Source organism: Balaenoptera acutorostrata, chromosome 6 (assembly GCF_949987535.1).
Source record: "Balaenoptera acutorostrata chromosome 6, mBalAcu1.1, whole genome shotgun sequence".
NCBI classification, from domain to species: Eukaryota; Metazoa; Chordata; class Mammalia; order Artiodactyla; family Balaenopteridae; genus Balaenoptera; species Balaenoptera acutorostrata.
This window is the reverse complement of record NC_080069.1, coordinates 38,314,457-38,330,696: the sequence shown is the minus strand read 5'-3', so window position 1 is coordinate 38,330,696 and position 16,240 is coordinate 38,314,457. Positions and strand designations below refer to the sequence as shown.

Below are 16,240 nucleotides of genomic sequence, written 5' to 3'. Positions count from 1 at the left end.
TATGAAGATTAAATGAGTTATCTAATGTTATATGCATTAGCTGTTATTATTATTACTGTTATTTGGCACAAAGCAATGAAGACTTTTTTATTTTTAGAAAAAGGAAGAATATGTTTATTTCTCCTCTATCCACTCAAAATATATTGTGACCATCTGTGGCATTACTGAGATAGCGTTTTGGTTAGGCAGCATAAGGCATTACACAGCATTTGATGGTGAAAATATCCATACTTTTTATTTCTATGTCTAGGAATATCTGATGCACAGTCAGAATGGGGTAGCACCCTGTGAGATCAAAGGTCCAGATAAAAGGCAATTCTATTTGGTGTGGGCAAGGCCAGCGCTTCATTTGGCAGCGTGCTTCTTATACAGCTCCAGGAACTCAGTCACGTCTTCAGGAGACCCCAAGATGATTGGCGCCCTCTGGTGGATGTCAGTGGGAACAATGTCCAATACAGCTTCCTTCCCAGTGGTAGCCAATCCTCCTGCCTTCTCGATGACATAGGCCATGGGGTTACATTCATACAATAGTCTCAACTGGAAAACAAGAGCAGCATTCTCAGACCAGAACAGATTACACAGAAAAGAAATCTGTTTCATAGCAAAATAGTGCAGAGCTGATCAAATTAACTGATACTTTCCCTTACTTTCCATCACAAGGTTGCGTCTAAGACCGAATGGTTAATTTAACCATTTGGTTAAATTAAGCCATCCATCAAGAGCCAGCAATAGATTGCCTGATGCAAATGTGAGGCAGACCACCTGGGCTCAGGACCGAATGATATTTTGGCAGAACCGATGTTTCCCTTCTCTTTATAGCACGGAAACTGGACCTAATGAGTGATTCTGTGTGTGTTTTGGATGGAGCTTTGCCTATTCTATAAGCATTTAAAAGTCCATGGAAGTGTCTGGCTGCAGACATCTGGAAAGCAGACTGGCTCCTCCAAACAGTATAATATTGTTTGCAACTCTGTACACATTCCTTTTACAATTCTCCTAAGGCTTGAGGGTTGGGATTTAGTACGTTATACATCTTGGCATTTACTTTTAAATATTAACTTTTTTATTGTATGCATTTTCATGCAGTCTGCCTACTAAGTAGACAGCTTTTTGCAGGTGTTTCCTGACTGTATTTCCATACAGGTGTCAGGGTCAGATTTACAAAACTGAAAAAAAAGAAAAAGGAGGAACCTCAATATTTGTTAAGGAACAATTTTTTGAGGCATTAGAGAAAAGCGCTATAAAGCAGGCTAATCACATAGGTTGGGATGCCCGAGGTAGGTGGCTATGGTAAGAGTGGGTGTTTTAATGTTTTCAGTGAACTGGACGCCACATGCCATAAACAGAGATCTGAGCATATCTGAAATACATCCGTTTCTAACTATCTTATGGGGATTATTCCTATTCCTTCTCTCACATTAAAAATAAAATAAAATAAGAAAAACCTATCTGTCCTTTGGGAAAAACAAAGGGACAATACTTGAGAAGGAAACACACTGTCCCTCTGTGTCGAAGAAAAGTGGGTGTCCCTTCGCCAGCATGAGCAAGCACAGCCCACCCTATGGCTTGTAAGAAGGTTGTGGGCATGAGACCAATGCACCAGTTACAGCTTACCTGAAAGCTCTAGGTGTCCCCAGAGATGCTTTCCTTCCCTAGAAAGGTAGCATTTTCTAAGCAGCAAATGTCAGCTCACTAGTCATTACAATTTTATGCCTTTTGAAAGCAATCAAAGGAAACCTCTGTTTGGGATGCATATGTGATTTGCTGCCTTGGTAGTGAGGCTGGACTGTTTCATTTCATTTTATGAATGGCATTCATTTTGCCCAAGCCAAACCATGTGTATCCACTGGAAGCAGGAAGCACTTTTAGTACCCTCTGACCATAAACATCATTACTTATCTTTAGCAATGGAAGGGCTCTCAAGAGATCAGTTTTAGCTGATATCGCCTGGCTTTAACCAGGACAGCCTTTAATCTAGAAAAGAATTAGCCACAGACATCCTTGGCACCCGACTGCAGAGCATGACAGCTACCATGACCTTTCTTGCTTCCTCAGTCAAATCCCCCAGGCTGCAGATGAAATCCACTGCTTCTCAACCACTCCTCAGGGGATTTATTTACCTTTCCGTTGGGGCTTTTCTGGTTCGCTGGGTACAGGAAGATCCCTCCATAGACCAGGGTGCGGTGCACGTCAGCCACCATGGATCCCACGTACCTGGCACCGTAGGGGGCTGAGTTGTCCTACAAGGTTAAGACCAGCAATAGTTAGGGTTACAGAAGAGAGAGCTCTCTTCATGTCCTCTATGCTTATTTGATTCAACAATCAAACAGAGCGCCATCAAGGTGTGTGTTTGGGGCTGTGCTAGGAAATGTGATGAAAATTCTGTCCCCAGGCAGCAGAAAATGGAATAATGGAGACAGCCTCTTACATCTTACAATAACTCAAATTACCTGAGGAGGCCCTGAGGAGGGTGTGGTGGATTCTGGCTCTGGGGTGGGGCAGGCGTTTAGCAGGACCCTGAAGGAGAAGAAAGATTTTGCAGAGCTAAGGAGAGGGGGCAAGGGTGGGGTTTTCATCTCTGCAGGAGCAGGAACTGCCCAGCCAAAGGTGGGGCAACTAGAGAAGCACATGCAGTCTGCCTCGGGCCCTGGGAGGAGCCTGGTGCAGCTGGGGGCAGGAAGGGATCTCTAGGAAAAGGTGGAAGGAGAGATAACAAGGCTGGAGAGAGAGCCTGGGGCCAGCTTGGAGGGCCCTGAATGCCAAACTAACAACATCTGGGCTCCTTCCTCAGAACATAGCAGCCTTCAATGGCATTAAGCAAGAGTGAAACTGAGTGAGGCCCGGTGGGGCACCCAGGCATGGAAGCCCTTTTATCCCCCATTTCTTGTAGGCAAGACTCCAGCCTCCATGACCTTCCCTGAGTTCCAAAGGGCAGATTTAAACAGTTGCTAATCAAGGGAGGAACGGCCAAGAAACCACCTGAGGCAAGATTAAAGGGACCCGAGAAGCTCATCAAGATTAGGAAACCACCTGAGACGAGACTAAGGCGGGCAGGCCCTGCTCACACCCTAATCTTGTCAGAGACCCCAGCCTCGAACCACTGTTATATAACCCTCATCAAATCCTCCCAGGGTGGGACATATAGTTTTCTTTCTTTCTTTGTCTTTCTTTTTTTTATAAAACTTTTTAAGAAATATTTACTTATGTATTTATTTATTCTAGCTGCACCAGGTCTTAGTTTTGACATGCGGGATCTTCACTGTGGCATGCGGGATCTAGTTCCCCGACCAGGGATTGAACCCGGGCCCCCTGCATTGGAAGCGCAGAGTCTTACCCGCTGGACCACCAGGGAAGTCCCTGGGACACACAGTTTTCGAGGGCAGGAGCCCACTGTGTCCCCCTTTGCCTGGCAAAGCAATAAAGCTATCCTTTTCTACTTCACCCAAAACTCTGTCTCCGAGATCTGATTCGGCACCGGTGTGTACAGAGAGGCCAAGCTTTCAGTAACAAGAGTAGGACAAGATTGGATATTCCTACATAGAACCATCTCTACAAACAGCCATTTCTTCTCTTCGTGTTCAGTGATTTGTAACCTCTTTAGAGAGATGCCATGATGGCTGCTCTCAGTCTAGAGATGACTGATAGAAATCCTTCAGGTGCCACAGGGCTGGGGCCTGGGGTGCAAGAACCACGTTTCGTACCAGCTGGGATCAGGGACCCCAGCAGCGAAGCACGTTTTATTGCCCTGACTTCATTCATCTGGCGGACTTTACAGTCCTGATTTTCTTCTGCCAAGAGAAAGTGGCAGAGGGGTTGCCGTCTCAGGGCAGAGGTTCCAGCCCCCAGCACAGTGGAATCCACCCGCTTCTGTCCCTGCCGCCTTTCTCTCCAGGGCAGATCATGAATCAACACATAACTCAGGGGCCCTCCCCCAACCCCGACCCCGCAGCCCTCACTTACTGGGGGGAGCTTCTTCCTCTGGACATACTCTGCGACAGCAGGGTGGAAGTCCTTGGTGTAGCCCTCGTTGAGGCTGTAGATGCTCCCTTTCTTTTTGATCTTCACATCTCTGTCCACCAAAATGAACTCTCCAATGGCCTGTGAAACAGGAAGGAAAGGTGGAGCCGTGACATCTCCTTCAGGCCTGTGGGAGGGGGTGGCGTGAGGCCTGAGGTCACCTGTGTCCTTCAGCACAAAGAGCTTGGTTTTTATTTTTTTTGTTTTCTCAACTGAGGTATAATTGACATAGCATTATGTTAGTCTCAGGTGTACAACATAATGATTCAATATTTGTAACATTGTGAAATGATTACCAGCAAGGGAGTTTCTCCTTGGCCTGGGACACCCACGCCTTTGAAAAAAAAAAAAATTTGGTGCAGACAGGAGGTAGGGTATCAGAAGAGATGGGCAGCTGAGTGACACCAAAGTGTTCATGGCTGCTCTTAGCTTTCCATTTTTTCGTTTCTATCTTGATGTCATTTTACCCGAGCACCGTGAGTTTCGATTCACAGCATATATAGCTTCCGGTGCCTCTGCTCACTGATCTACAGAGTGCTTCTGAGAACTCAGCCTCCCACAAAGTCCCAGTGCTAAGCTGATGCCTTTAAGGCTTAGGTTCTTCAAAGGAGATTCGCACTTTGGAGGAAGGTGTCACATAACTCCTATAGCTCTGGACTGAGGACTGTTTGGGGCTCCTACGAGTCCCTGATAAGAGAGTGATTGCGGCTCCGCCCATCTGGGGAGGGAGGTTGCTTCATGGAGACAGAGTTAAGAAGGGAGGTCGCACCTTGGACACATCTCTCCCCACCCACTTATTCCCGTAGCAAAGCTTGGTTCCTGCCAATATGGAACACATTGGAAGTAGAGAGGAAGTGGGGGAGGGAGAGAGGAGGGCAGGGGAAGAAAAGAGACTAGAATTAACAGTGGTCACTGAAAGGTATCATTGTGAGTGATTCTTTTCTTTTGTTCTTTTATGGTTTTTTGGTAAAAGTCTGGAAAATGAAGCCATTACACAACAGGTGCTCATGAAGCCATGCTTTGCAGGCGCCCCGCCCTGGTACCTGGCCAGAGCATCCTAGCTGTGAAGGAGGTTAGTCTCTTGTACAGAGAAAGAGACTGAAAAGCTTTTCAAACCTTAAAGCCTGCTAGAAATGCAAATAAAGCTGTTGTGGTCTTCTTAGCGGAAACTGTCAGCCAAAATGAAAAGAAAGCACTAAGTTGACCCCCACCCCCCAGGCATTCATCAGATCTGGGAGGTCAGCCAGCAGGGGGTAGCGCAGCCTCCAAACACTGAGTGGCCATTAAGCGTGAGGAGGGCAAAAGACTATCAAACACACAGACACTTACTCCCAGACACAAGGTCTGCAATCTGGACATAAGAAGAGATTTCATGTTTTCTACACATCCATCAACTGAAAGGTAACACAGAAGTTACCAGAAGAATGTCTGGGGAAGCGGTAAATGCCTGCTGAGAGGATAAATCCAAAACATCAGTGATTTCAGAAACTGTACCCTGGGCTCAGAGTGAACTTCGCTCGGGTTCTGCCACTATTTTACCCTGAAATCACCTCCTTTGGAGGCTTAAACTTGTGCTGTTTCCCTACCCTTATTGACTTATTAAGCACGGGTGCTTCCAAGGAGGCAAAGTCCAGTTGTGCAAGCGTGCGGGGGACAAAGGCAGCCTACATTCTGATTTATCCCACCTGCCACCCACAGACCTCGAGGCCCCACCACCAGCAACCCGCCCCTCACAGGATTCTAGCAGCTGATTGTACCTGGTGTTCGGTTTGTCAGCAAAAAGCACCGAATAGATAGTCTCATTAATGTCATCTGAGGACATTTCTAAAACTGAAAGGTATTTATAACCTCAATTCTTTTTCCCTTGGGACACTGGACCAAATGCATAATGAATGTGCCGACCTACGGGAGGTGATTCTACGGAGTCCATTTCAATGGTGGGTTTAGTTATGACAAACATGTAAAGAGATTCCTTTGCTCAATTTATCTGCTCTGTCGAAACTGTCATCTAACAGAATAAATGAAGAACTCCAATTAATACACATGTGGAAGAAATTATCCACAAATTAAAAATTGTTAATGAATATTTTTCATGGCACCTTGGGCTCCTCTCCATGAGGAATTTGTTTTGTTTTCTGTTTTCTGGCCGAACCATGTGGCTTGTGGGATCTTAAGTCTTGTCAGGGACTGAACCTGGGCCCCAGCAGTGAAAGCGCTGAGTCCTAACCACTGGACCACCAGGGAACTCCCAAGGGAGTTTTTCTCTGTAAGTTGGACAGACTAAGGAATTATCTTCATTTCCTTCTTTATTTTCACTTCCTTGAGTTCGTCAAAGCCTTTCAAAACCACAAGGGTTCACTGAAGGTTTGCGTGCACGTGCACATCAAATGAATTTCGGAGCTAATTTTGAAGAAATGAGGTGGTCCACTGCTTCAGCCGGGACACCCATTCACCTCAGGAAAATAAGCTAGTAATGGATAGCGTGGGTGGCAAACAGACCATCTATGGGCCCCATCTGGTCCACAAACGTGTTTTAGTTGGCTAGCACAGTGTTTTACACATCCAGAAACATTACATTTTCTAAAAATCCAGTGTTTCTTGAAACACTGGAAGCCTTGGCAAGACTGAGCCGCTATTCCCAAGGAGTAACAACTGCCAGACCTCCCCAGTTCCCCAATGCCCCACCACTGCCCTGCCACCACCCTGACCATCCTTTCCCAGCACACTCCACTCATCTGTGTGGCCTGCTCAGCCCCGTGGGCATCTGAGTCAGCTGAGTAATGTCCACTCTAAAGAACTCATCGTGGAAGAAAGACTCCTTATGCTCAGGACACCATTTCTCACCTCGATAATCTTCTCATGACGGTCCCTCCATCTCCCTTCCCCCCTTCCCCAACCCATCACCTCTGCCCCTTCATGGGCCTCATCTTCCACCTCTAGGTACTGCCTCTCCCCCCCCACACACACACAATAAACACTCACTCACAGCCACCAGCGAAGCACCCAGCTTCCCCTGGGGTCTCTCACCGGGTCTAGCATGAAGCAGTTGACTCCATTCGCCATGGCCAGGACCAACATGGTGGCACTGCCATAGAGGGCATAGCCGGCAGCCACCAGGTTCCGGCCGGGCTGCAGGGCATCCTTCTCAGAAGGGTCACCCGTTGAAATCTAGGACAAGAAAGAAAACAAAACCCGTTTTTGTTGTGTTCTGTGTTGTGGTTCTTTTTTGCAGTTCATCCGTTAGCAAGATGCATTATCAAGGTGCTCTCGTAATGAAATAGGGCATCTTCCCAGAGGGGCCTTCCTCCTCACATCAGTAATATCCTGATTATATTACCACAGCGGCCTTCCCACCAAACCCCAAATTTCCTGCATCTGGATCCTTCTTTCCAATCAGGGTCCTCCTCCAATTTTGTTAATTTGATATTCCCTCATCCCTCCATTATCACTCTCAAAAAAAGAGCATGCCTCCTTGCCAGCTCCTACTAATTTAATCTTATTACAGTCATCAGTGTCTTTCCCCTGCCTACTCTATCTTTATTTAAACAAATTAAAACTGGGCTGCAGGGCTTCAAGTCTGGTAAGGAAATCAATTTCATGAGCTCCTGGCAGTTGCAGCACATACTCCAGTGAGCAGTGTGGTCCATACTCACACATCAAAGAAATTCTCAGAAATATGGCAACTGAGAATCTCTCTCCGGAGTTGTTACAGTGTAGGACAAATGCTTTCCCTTTTGTTGACCATGACCCACAGTAAAAAAATGCATTTTGCATCACAAACCAGTACCAACACACATGCACCCGCACACACAACTACAAAAATTTAATAAAACAATACTTACATTTAGAACATGACACGTACTCTAATCTTTTCTTTGTTTTTTATTAAAAACACAGCCCACTGGGTCGTGTGACTCAGTTTGTTCCCTAATACTAAGGAAAGGAAAAAGTTAAAGGCATGGCTCCTAATCAATGATTACTAACTGATAATTATCTTCTTAACACTTGACAACTGGCTTCTATGGTTCTCAAAACAGCCTCAAACAAATCTTTCAGCTTGAATATTCTCTACTTGAATTTAAACAGAAATGAAAATGGGCAGTTTCTGCCAATTTCATTTATTCCTTCCCAACCACAGATTCCAGGGGCTGAGAATAAGTAAGGGCATCTATCTGTATCATGATACCAGAGATGGAGGTCATCTCAGCAAAAACATTCCTGGTATGGGACTTCCCTGGTGGTCCAATGGGTAAGACTCCATGCTCCCAGTGCAGGAGGTCTGGGTTAGACCCCTGGTCAGGGAACTACATCCCTCATGCATGCCGCAACTAAGAGTTTACATGCTGCAACTAGGAGTTCGCATGCCGCAACTAAGAGTTCGCATGCCGCAACTAAGAGTTCGCATGCTGCAACTAAGTCCGCATGCTGCAATTAATAGTCCGCATGCCACAGCTAAAGATCTCACGTGTCACAACTAAGACCCAGTGCAGCCTAAATAAATAAATAAATAAGTGTTAAAAAAAAGAAATACATTCCTGGTAATTTCTTCCTATAACTTTTGAAAGTGTGGTCCAGAGACCATGTACATCAAAATCACTTGAGATGCTTATTTAAAATGCAATTCTGGGGCTGCAGCCTTGACTTACTAAGTCAGACTTTCTAAGGTGGGCCCCGGGAATCTGTATTTTACCATGCACCATAGCTGACTCTTCCACTGAAGCTTAAGAACTACTCATGTAAAAGGAAACGTCACAAAAGCCATTTCTCTCTTTTTTTCCCCTTGTCTCCAATCTTTGTGTTTAATAGTTTTCCTCTAGGTGGTTGGTTGGTTGCTTGGCTGGTTGGGTTGGGTCAAGTTATTTAATTTAGTTTGGTTTGTATTCACAGGGTAGTGCAGTGCAGCTAAACACAGACTAAACACAGTATCAAAAATTTGAGTTGTTTCTCAAACTCCAAATTTTGCCAGTGTACAGCCTTGAAAAAGGAACCAGCTTCCTTCAAAGTCAGTGACACAGTGGGAGGAAAACAGTCAGGCTCTAACTGCCTCCTCTGTCGTAACTACTTAACCCAGAAAGTGCAGCACAAAATAAGACAAAGACAATATGTAAATAAATAAAGTTGACTGGAAGCCCCTAGGTTTGGAGTAGTCAATTCTCCACCAAGAAAAGTCCCCCAGAGATTCACCTCATCCAGAACCACCCATGTCTGTCTGTGGCACAAGGATGAACAGCCTTTCCCTGAAACACTGTCACCAAATAATCTCAGCCTTCAACTTCCTTGCATGGAATAAGAAATGGTAACATTATCTATGATCCATATACTAAAAAGAAAGACAAAATAATTCCATCTAGTCATTAATTTGGAGGAATACTTTTCTACCCTGACCCCCTTTCTAATGCATGAATTCCCTCCTCCAAACCCTCAGCAATGAATGCCTTTGTTCCAAGGGAATCCATTACAGTCTCATGTGGATGCTCATGGACCAATGTGCATAAAGCACTTGACAAAATTAAAAAGCCTCTGGACCCTACCTTTACTTATCCCAGGCCATCACCTGCTGTAGGTGTTGCTCTGTGTTAATCCACACCACTCCATATAGAGTACGAAAGACACCATGGATTCTGGAGACTTGAGGTGGTGGAGGAGAAAGTCAGGCAGAAGTGGGGTGGGGCTGTCATATCATCAGATGATCTTCCCTCAGAGCGGCAGCCAGACCCTGCCTAGAAGGTCTCATAGGGCATATGTCAGAGTCTTCAGTAACTCAGCCAATATTGTTCACCTACTACTGTACCAGGCTGCCTAGCAGACAAAAAAATATATAAGAGAAGGTCCCTGCTCTCAAGGCGTTTATAATCTGCAGTGAACATCCACTGATTTTGCCTGGCCAGCACCCATCACCCTTCTGCTGATAATTGCACCTTAACCTTCCTCAAAATACTACCCTCCTGGCCCTCAGCTCCAGGAGTGGGCACATGACCCTGGTCTGGCCAATCAGATCACTGCATGCCTCAGGCCATAGTGATTGGTTGAGAGATGGACACATGACCTAAGCCAAGACAATCAGGGCCAATGAGATGATATTCTTGTTGGAATTGTTGGAAAAGAGGTTTGCATCTTCTGTTTGAGTTGCTGAAAGGATTGGATGTGGGCCCAGACCTACTGGGAGCCATTTTGCCACCAGAGAGGAGGGAGCAATAGAGATGGAGAGGAAGTGTGTCCTGTTTATGTCGTCTGAGTCCTTGAATGCAGCTGTACTACCCACTGGACTTTCTAGTTACACGAACCAATAATTTTCCTTTCCTTTCCTCCCTCCTTTCTTTCCTCCCTCCCTCCCTCCTTTCCTTCCTCAAGCTAGTTTGAGTTGTGATACTCTCTGTTGAATCTTAATACACAAAACAAGACAAGTAATATTAATAGCTACCATTTATAGAGCACTTTTTATGTGCCAGGCACTATTTTCATTGCTGTTATGCTTAATTTTCAGTATGTCCCCTTTATGGATAAGGAAACAAGAGGTTACCTTGCCCAAGGTCCCACAGAGCTAGTAAGCATCAATGTCAGGAAGCCACATTCCATATGGCTATTACATCTATCTCCCTGTGCCCAGTTAAGGGAAGTGAACTGGATTCTGAAGCTGCTAGAGCACTTTTGAAACTCTGCTTTTAGTCGTGGGGACTGGGTATTTTTAAAGGGTGTTGAAAATTAGAATGTATCCAATAGAGGGTGACCACGCTAGAGAGGTCGAAAAACCATCTCACATGAAAGATATTCAACTTAAAGAAGATTTAAAAGAAGGGGAGGGGAGGGCAAAAAAGCCATTTCCAAGCATGTAAAAGAGTCTTATTTTCTGATGCTCCAAAAGGCCATATGAGCAACAGGGAGACAGATTTTTACCCAATATTTGGACAAACACTCTAGAATTCTACTTTTTCTGAATGTCTCCAGCCAGAGACAGGGTGACCCTTCCGGAGGTGCTGTGGCAGGAACTTTGTAGAAACACTGGACCACAGGCCCTAAGAGATCCCTTTGGAGCCTATTTCCAGGCACCATGTGGGCAAGACCAGATCACTGTTTCCGAGTTCCAGTTACCAACTAATGTTATGCCACTGAGCGGGTGCACCGGAGAGCTGAATTCCAGCCCAGATCCAGCTCTACAGAAAGCAGGAAAGGTCTCCTTTAAAGCATCAAACGGTCAATATTTATGCCCCATAAATCCTCAAACAATCAATAAGGCTTTTGAAAACTGAAGTGAACTTAAAGGGAATGTGACACTCATCACCTCTTTTGGTCTTTTAAGAGAGTCACTTCAGGTTTATTGAGAAGAGTGTGGAGACTCATTGTTGAGTTGTTCTAGCATTTGTAATTCGAGTTGCTGTTGCAGGCTGTTTTGATTTTTTTTAAGGTGATAGCCAGTGTCAGTTTTCTAGGGTTTTTTTTTTCCTTAAAAAGAGTCTTTATTTGGGGGGTTAAGGTGGAAACTGGGGCTGGCAAACATTAGTGCTGCTTTAGCTTTGGTTGAGTCATTACCAGAAGTCTTCCTCTACATGAAGAATTTTGCTGCAAAGTTCTCTTGCTATACTGTATAGATCTGATACCTTGCAGGTAAAATTACATGCCTCCATGTCTATAACAAGAATGGGATGTTTCATGGTATGACTTGGAAAACAGATTAATTACTGCCTTTGTCTTTCTGGTATGAGTATTAGAACTTTCAGTTACTCAAACTGATCTGCCTCCTGGCCAAGACAAACGCAAGATGCATTTCAGTGATGAAAGAGAACTGTCCCATGGTGATCCTACTTCCCATGTTTGAAAGGAGATTATGTGCAATAGTAGACAACAAGTCACTTTGAAAAACAAAGCACAAATTGCGGTCTCACTTCTTAAGTTATGGCCTCTGTATCCCAGAATAGGAAAGTTGGAGGAACCTCAGAGGTTGGCTGAACTAGCCACCTCGTCCATTAAGATGAAGGAAAGGGCTCAGCCTCAAAGGCATCTGTGAGGTTTTATTTCTAAAATAAACAAGGAGGCTGAAGCCAAGGTGACATATTTTAGATTTCATCATTTTTTATGATGGGCCCACGGCTATTCATTCTATTTTTCACTTGTATATATTTGAATGCACTTCCACCAAACCGCCCCCCTCCACCCCCAAACACACACACACACTTAAAGTAAGAGAAGGGAAGAGACTTTTGAGGTAGAGTTACCTGCTCAGGTCACCCAAATAGAAAAGACCCAGGGCACGAGCCTGGATCCCCACACTGTACCAGTGTGCTTTCTATAATTTATAGCAGAGTCAGCAAACTCTTTCCATAAACCAACAGATAGTAAATATTCTCGGCTCTACTGTCACACAGTCTTTATCAAAATCACTTAACCCTGCCTGTGCAGTGCAAAATCAGCCAAAGGCAACATAGTAAACAAGTGAGCTGACCATGTGGCATTAAAACTTTATGGACAGTGAAAATTAAATTTCATATAAATGTCACGGGTCATGAAATGTTATTCTTTAGATTTTCTTTTTAGCCATTCAAAAATTCAAAAGAGTTATTTTTTGCTCACAGGCCATAACCATCAGGCAATGGGCTGGATTTGGCCCAGGGAGACCATACTTTGCAGACCCCTGATTTAGAGGATTTAAAGGACAATTTTGATATAAGTACTCTCTATTGTTGTCACACTCTCACAATTCTCAGTTCACATAGTTACATCATTGCAGCTACCCTACACTGTCTCTTTTGTTTTTAATTTTATTTTCTGTCACAAAAGAAAGCAAGGTACAGTTAAAAGAGTGAAATATCTTTCTCTTCCCACCCACTTTTACTACATTTTCTTTTAACAACCTAATAGATTTTCACTATGCAGTTAAGGCTGGAAAAAGTCAGAACTTGACATATAAACCTATTTCAAGCCTCACAGGGTTTCATGATGTACATTCTGGCTGTGCCACCAATAGTGAAACAGGACTGGATGTTCAAACTTAACTCTCCTTTTGGTCCCAAACCAGGAGCTTGATCCATTACATTTTACCTTTCTGTAGATGCCAAAGATGGTTCCAATGGATACAAGGCAGTCGATGTTGGAAGATCCATCAAGAGGATCAAAACAGACCACATATTTACCCTGAGCAAAAAAAAAAGAAAACACAACTTTACATTTAAAATGAACACATTGGGACTTCCCTGGTGGCACAGTGGTTAAGAGTCCGCCTGCCAATGCAGGGGACATGGGTTTGATCCCCGGTCCGGGAAGATCCCACATGCCGTGGAGCAACTAAGCCCGTGCGCCACAACTACTGAGCCTGCGTGCTGCAACTACTGAAGCCCGCGCACCTAGAGCCCATGCTCCGCAACAAGCAAAGCCACCGCAATGAGAAGCCTGTGCACTGCAACAAAGAGCAGCCACTGCTTGCTGCAACTAGAGAAAGCCTGCGCACAGCAACGAAGACCCAATGCAGCCAAAAAAGAAAAAAAAAAAAAAGAACACATTGTAACGAAATAAAGAGTATATACCAGGGGGTTAAAAGAGGGAATCTAGGCGAAAATTCACGAAATGTGTCTTACTTATACTCTGTCAGGGAAGGTATGAGGTGGTATACAGAGTGAAAATAACAACAACAAATATATATCAAAAGATCATTAGGCAGAGAAAACACAACTTAGAATAGGAGGAATAGATATAGATGAAGGTGAGGAATACAGATAATTAAGTAATAATTTCCGATATCACTGATTTAAATGAATCATAATTTTGGTTTGAGTTTCCTGGCAGTCAAAGGAAAAAGAGAAACAAAACTTTATTCATAAGGGAAAAACATAATATCATAGGTGAAGCAAAGACAACATTAAGATCTCTAAGGAAATTTTCATGCAGTTCTTATAGATGACACTTGGGGTTACAGTGCACAGAGTTTTCAACCATATCCCTACTGTAATTCCCAAAGGAAATAACCCTCAGCTGTTGTAGGACGACTTAAAGACTCATTCTTTGGACAGGATTTTCAGGGGTATGTGGGAGCTGGCTGGAGTCAGCTCTCAAGGGCCAATGGTGCACATCTCTTCCCAACTCTGTTTTCAGTGATGTCATGTTGGTAGCTTAAAATCAACTCTGGGGGACCATTTGCACAGTTGAAAGTGGCAAGTGCTACAAATCAGAGGGTTTTTTTTCTAATAGAGAGCCAGTTTACCAGCACACCACTGGAGATTTTCACCTCCAAATTAGCCACTTTAAGAGGTGGTTTTTAAATTTCTGCATCAAATTAAGGCAATTCTTTGATTCCCTGACCTCCTGCTCTTAACAAATCACCTTGGTTGACACAGGAGAAACTGTCATCAGGAAAACAGGAACATGCTTACCACGAAGACACACTGTAGTCAGAGCAGTTGGGCAGACCAATGGAGAATACTAAACAACAAATTCAATACACATGCCTAAAACTGCCAAGTACCTTCAGAAGCCCAGCAGAGAACAACATGAACTTTGAATCTGACACGTAGTGTATTCTAAGAATGATGTAAAACAAGTTAATCAGATGTGGCTCCCCATCCCTCTTATAAAGGTCAGACTGGATATCAGGCAGTCTCTTTAAATTCATCTTCTGATTAATTTTTTTTCTCATCCTACTCCTTCATGTCCCCAGTTCATCTCAAACAGGGAAAGATAGTAACCCATCTCAAATGGTTTATTTCGTTACTATTATTACATGATTTTTGTTGTTCAGTGAAAGCTGGATATACTCTTTCATTCACCTTTTCAACAATAATTTATTGTTGATCCCCTACAATGTTGTGCTAGAGGCTGGGATACAGAGAAGAATATAATTCATTCTCTGCCCTCAAGAAGCAATCAGACCGTAACTGAGCAGGACACTACAGGGCTTTCTTAAGACAGATTCCCCCCACCCCAATGTCCTCTGCCTGCCTCTTGCCTGTAGAAAAACTTTAGCCAAAGAATAAGTTTAACCAGAGAAGTGAGAAAATGAAAAAACAAAGGAAAACAATCAAACAAGACAAAATAATAATAGTTTAGTCATTAAACAAAGTCAGGAAACTTTAGTTCCTCCTCATGGGGTATAGATAATATTCTGAGCCATATCCTTTAAGCTGTTTTGCAGATACTGAATCCCCTACAGGTGGAAGAAGTTAACTACATGATGACCAGACTAGAAATGACAAAAGCTCCTCCATCTTACACAGTTCTTTTTAAGAACTGGCCTCAAGGAGATGGGAACAAACTGACCCTGGAGTTGAAGATTAGTTGTACTTAAAACAATCAAGATGACACTGATCAGACCACCACATGGCCAATTTCAAGATGATTATCAAAGCTAACTGTGTTGTTCTGCATGTAGCCCCCTCCCTCTGCTTATACACCCCTGAAACTCTCCTTTAAAAACTCTTGCCCCCAGATGGGCAACAGGGAGTTGGTTCTTTGGGACATGAGTCCACCTTCTCCCCAGGATTGCTGGCTTCCTCAATAAGGCTGTCTTTCCTTTTACCCAACACTTGTCTCTCAGTATTGGATTCTTGAGCATCCTGAGTTTGGTAACAAGATTAATAGGATTCCAATGGATTCCAATGCATGAATCACTGATATGAACAGCTTAGATTAGCAGGAAGGTTGGTTATGAAGGTTGGGAATTGGGTGGATGGAAGGACGTAGTTAACAGAGCCAGACTTTGAAGAGCCTTGAACATGACAATAAAAAGTTAGAAGTGGAGATCAGTATGAGAATATTTAAGTCTCTCCCATGTATGAGCATGCAGGAGAGATGATAACGGCATGGACTGTGGTGGAAGTGTAGATAGGAGAGGACAGTTTGAGATACAGCAGTGAAGTGGAATCTGTGAAATGATGACTGATGGTTCAGGAGGGATCTAGGCTGTGTCTTAGGAATCCAGCTTGGCTGAACAAGTGGAGTCATTTATGAAACCGGAAAGAAAAATGATTACATTAAAATCCTCAATAGTGTAGGAGCAGACCCACCCTTTTCTCAGGTTCTACTATTATGGCGTGTTTATCTTCTTCCGACACAAGAACACAGGTAGCAAAAGATGACTTTAACACATTAATAACCAGGTCATTGGAGAGGACATCCAGCTTCTTCACTTGATCACCCGTCACGTTGGTAGAGCCAGCAATTCCATAGCTACAGGGAAGAAAAGATACAAAAATATAAGCCATGACCACCAGAATATGTCAATGCATCTATAAACTCACTC

General features: G+C 43.9%; 1 protein-coding gene across 1 annotated transcript in view; it reads right to left on the bottom strand.

Moving 5' to 3' along the window:
- Window positions 1-208: 208 nt before the first annotated feature.
- The window catches only part of FBP1 (fructose-bisphosphatase 1), a 26,576-nt gene continuing 10,544 nt past the window's right edge, over window positions 209-16,240 (bottom strand). The window contains exons 2-7 of the mRNA XM_007176968.3: window positions 16,005-16,167; window positions 13,051-13,143; window positions 7,045-7,185; window positions 3,961-4,098; window positions 2,121-2,240; window positions 209-537 (exon numbers count right to left, since the gene is read on the bottom strand). Of these exons, the coding sequence (XP_007177030.1) occupies window positions 346-537; window positions 2,121-2,240; window positions 3,961-4,098; window positions 7,045-7,185; window positions 13,051-13,143; window positions 16,005-16,167 (847 nt within the window). The 3' untranslated portion in view covers window positions 209-345. The remainder of the gene's footprint in view (window positions 538-2,120; window positions 2,241-3,960; window positions 4,099-7,044; window positions 7,186-13,050; window positions 13,144-16,004; window positions 16,168-16,240) is intronic.